The 4311-nt window shown below is 34.6% G+C and overlaps 1 protein-coding gene across 1 annotated transcript in view; it reads right to left on the bottom strand.

Moving 5' to 3' along the window:
• The window catches only part of LOC111375277 (uncharacterized aarF domain-containing protein kinase 1), a 13302-nt gene extending 10284 nt beyond the window's left edge, over nucleotides 1-3018 (bottom strand). The window contains exons 1-4 of the mRNA XM_022998080.1: nucleotides 2741-3018; nucleotides 2565-2648; nucleotides 1904-2044; nucleotides 1719-1789 (exon numbers count right to left, since the gene is read on the bottom strand). Coding sequence (XP_022853848.1) covers nucleotides 1719-1789; nucleotides 1904-2044; nucleotides 2565-2648; nucleotides 2741-2941 — 497 coding nt within the window. The 5' untranslated portion in view covers nucleotides 2942-3018. The remainder of the gene's footprint in view (nucleotides 1-1718; nucleotides 1790-1903; nucleotides 2045-2564; nucleotides 2649-2740) is intronic.
• Nucleotides 3019-4311: the final 1293 nt, after the last annotated feature.

Here is a 4311-nt window from a genome sequence, read left to right as displayed (position 1 = left end):
TTAACATTGGGATGCAACTGACACACACAACTTTCTGATGTCCCAAACTTCTGGGTAAACTTCCACATAATCCTTTCCTTCGTTTTTTTTTCCCCAATCAGTTTGCGTTGAAGTCAACATTAATTAGCTGAGCATTCTCCCAATCAAGTTTTTGACCTGATTTTGTGATCATCACTGTCATTGCTTTCAATGGCTGTAGAGTCTAGCTGTCAACAGCTCCGTTACTCTGTAGCACAAACACTTCAACCGGCCGGGATAGCATGTCCATATCCAAATTTCGACACGTTGATACCAAGACTCCTCAAATACTCTACCATAAACATTTTTTTAATTAAAAATATTAAACATTTTTAATTCAAAGTTATTAGTAAATAATAAATAGATACTCACATTTAAAAGATTTCAATATGAAAAATTAATAACAACTATAAAACTAAATTTATATTATTGGGACGTTTGTTTCCCATTTTTATAAAAATGAGAATAAAAAATATAGTCTTAATGGACTCCACATAAGAGATAAAATTCAAATTTGGTAACTTGATGTGATAGATAATTGTCATATTTTTCATTTCAATGGGGAAAAAATGGGAAACAAACAGGGGCTATATAAATAAAGAATTTAATCAAAGAGTCGACGACATGTCGTATCAGTACTTTTTTGAAAATTTGTGCATCAACATATCCGACAAGCACATATCCGTGTCAGTGCATTACAAGTCAACAGGCAAGAAGAGAAACTTACAAAGCTACAGATTAGAAGTTGATGCCCTGAAGGGCCAACAGAGGAGTGACATTCAGAGAGAGAGATGAAAAGATGAATAAAATAAGTTAGTGTAACGACCCAAACACCTTTGAAAGTAGGTCGCCTTGCTTCATTTTTGTTAGGTGACCAGTGACTCTTTTGGTCTAGATCTATTCTCAAATTTCCTAAACATTTTCAGCAACTTCTCGGTTTTATAATTATCTTATTATTTTCAATATTATTCTATCCAAAATTGTCAGAAATTGAAGTGAATAAGTCTCCAACTATGTCCAACAAGAGGGAAGAGGCCCCTCATGCTTTTACCTTTTAAGACACTAATCTTGTTTTCATTTGTAGATAATTTGAGGTTGAATCCTGCATTGAACTACAGATTATGAGGTCCTTGACCGATGCAAGCTCCATCATATCTATTTCTGGGTGAAGGGGCATATCTATCTTTTCCCTGTGGGTTCACTATCTAACAGCTAAGTTACTGCTCGATGCAGCATATGAAGTAAATCTTATACAACAAATATTGCACAATGAGAATATTTCCAATGCATAGTAACATAAAAATTTTAAGGAACTCAACCGTGAAGACTTTCAAATAAGCCAACACTTTTTACACTTGCAAGAATTTCCAAGATCATTGCATATTGACAAATGGGGTTCAGAAACCGAAAAACCAAATGACATAGATCTAATTATGATATAGGAACAGTTCATAATTCATCAGATACACTGGGAAATAGGTCATAAGATAAGATAATTAAGGGCTAAAAACAAGCTTAATGAATTCCATTCATAAGCTAATCAGGAGTGATCCAGCTAAACCGAATGCAATGAGTGCTATATGTGTCTGCTACCATGAATAAGAAACCAGAGTTTGGATATGGTTGATAAGACGAGGCAGTAATAGAACTTAACAAAAAATAAATTTATAATATTTTTAAATTTGCATGTTACAACTTACATCTCTAATAAATCCTTCCCCAAACTTCTGAATATAACATCCTTGATGGCTTTGAAATCACAAGGAACTGCCTAAAGCATCACCAAGCATGAAACAGCATATGGCTTGTAACCAATGAAAACCAATACCATGCCACATGAATTTGCTCAAATAAAACACAACTCCCATAAAACAAAGCTAAGAACCTGATCCTGTAAAGATGACATGGTAGACGAGTACTCTTTCGGAACTTGCCGCATGGCTGCAGCAAACTGTCCAGCTTTGACATAGAAACCTTTGTTGGCATGGCACAATTTTAATATCCTCTTTGCTGAGCGTAGATGGATCTGGAAAGTTACAAAGCATCAAATTCTAAACAAAGGGACACTGTACTTCCTCATCTAATCCTCTGACGAAAACTTCCACATTAAATCACTTCTGGATAAACTTTAGTGAAAGTTAATCATGTCTCCTCAATATGTTAATTAGCGAAGTCAACAACAGCATTCTCAAGAATAGCCATTTCTTTGTTTGAACTATGTGTGAACCATTCTAGTTACTGCTGTCTGAGTTATAACATAAATATAGAAAATATAAGTTTGTACCTTTACAGCAATTTATATGACCACAATAATTTCATCAGCAATTCATGCAAGTCCAGTAGTTGTTACACCTATTCATCATCTCGGAACATAGATTAGAAAATTTAGAACTTGGATGATATAGAGGAGCCCACTTTTGCAGTTTTGCCTTGTAAGTATACTTCCACTTATTCTTGTATCTCTATTACTAAGTTAAATCAAATAGAAAATATAAAGTTTATTATTAAGAATGAGGTATAACATCATGTAAAACTAATTGCCAAACCTCGGACAATACAAGCCCATATTCATTGGAATCCACCGATAGCCCGTGTAACGAATACTTGTAATCAACAACACACGAAGTAATCTGCAAAATGCATAGGATCTTAATATCTGCCCAAAATGCAGAATAAAATAGTAAATTAAATGGGAAAATTAACACAGAAAGCAGATAAGTACAGTGAAGAGGGCGCGAGAAGACCGAACGACGCCGTTTAAGAAATTGAACGGGAAATTTGGTGTGTGAATATAGTGGGAGTTTTCAGTGTTGAGAGTTTGGTAAGTGAGCGAGGCGAAACCGGTGGAGGCGATCAGGTACAGCGAGGTCCTGGCTGCAACTCCTCCTCCTCCTCCTCTTGCCTTTGCGACAAACTTCAACATTCGAGTCGTGTATCATATGAGAGTGCAACCTATTGGATGGGGGATGGAGGAGAAGAGAATGGGGAACGAAATAGCCCCGTTCGGTTGCATTCTTTCCAAATTTTTGTTTAAAAAAATGCATGGTTAAAAAAAAGTGAATTTTTTTTTATTTACATATAATATTATTTTATGAAAGATTATGTGATTGAAAATAAGAGAAATAAAAAAATAAAAAAGAGAATGTAGGTCAAACGGGAATAGTCATTTATTATTTTATTTGGAAAATTTTCATTTATGACAAATGTGAGATATGCTAAAATCTTGATGTGAAATAATATATGAGCAACCATGTCGGTCCTATCCATCCAGGGCTCGATAGGCGCCCTGCCTATAAGGGGGCGCCACACTGGCCAGCTTTATTCATATACGAAAATATCTGCAATAAAAAGATTGTATCGATTCACACTTGTTAACTTTTCGACGATAAATATGTGTTATGGGCAAAATGTTAACCATGGTTACAATTAGTTTGACCAAATTGTAATACGAAATATATAGTTTCAATTGATTGATAGACCTATTCTAATTATACAAAGAGGAGAAATATTTATTTCATTGTGTTGTACAATCTTGACAATATTATTTTCAGTATATTCCAAATAAGATTACAATGTGTAATTTGCTTTAAAGTCTTGACAAACAAGTAAACTAATTAACATAATCAATGGAGGAGATCAAGATGGACGGGATCAAGGAGTATGAGTCTTCAACACTTCCCCCTCAAAATGGTAGGTGAAGATCTTGAACACCTATCTTGAAGCATAAATAAATGTTTTAATCTATAAAATACATAGAAATGAGTGATCAATAGTATTTGTGGGTGGTTGAAAATGAATTTTGCACATTTTACAAACTATTTATAAATTCTGCCAAACCGAGGCTTAGTAAAAATGTTAGCTAGCCGATGCCGTGAACGAACATACTAGGTGCAAACAATTCCTTTTGAATCTTTTAACGAATTAAATGACAATCAATTTCGATGTGTTCATTTCATTCATGGAAGGTTGGATTTGACACTATGTATAATGCAACTTTGTTGTCTCAATAAAAGGAAGCCGATTGAGGATGAAGAACTCCAAGATCTGCTAACAAGTACAGCAACCAAATAATCTCACGGCATGTTGTTGCTATTCATAAATACTCTATTTCAACAGAAGAACTGGATATTGTTTCCTATTTCTTAGACTTTCATGAAATTGAAGAATTTCCAAGGATGAGTGCCGAGAATCAAGACAGCGAAATAATGTGGTAGCTTGGGTTGTTCAAGAAACAGACTAAGTACTTGTGCACAATAGGCAATGTCTGGTCTAGTCACTGCGAGATAAAGCATG

The sequence above is a fragment of the Olea europaea genome, unplaced genomic scaffold (assembly GCF_002742605.1).
Source record: "Olea europaea var. sylvestris unplaced genomic scaffold, O_europaea_v1 scaffold1354, whole genome shotgun sequence".
Taxonomy (NCBI): domain Eukaryota; kingdom Viridiplantae; phylum Streptophyta; class Magnoliopsida; order Lamiales; family Oleaceae; genus Olea; species Olea europaea.
This window is presented reverse-complemented; position numbering and strand designations above follow the sequence as displayed.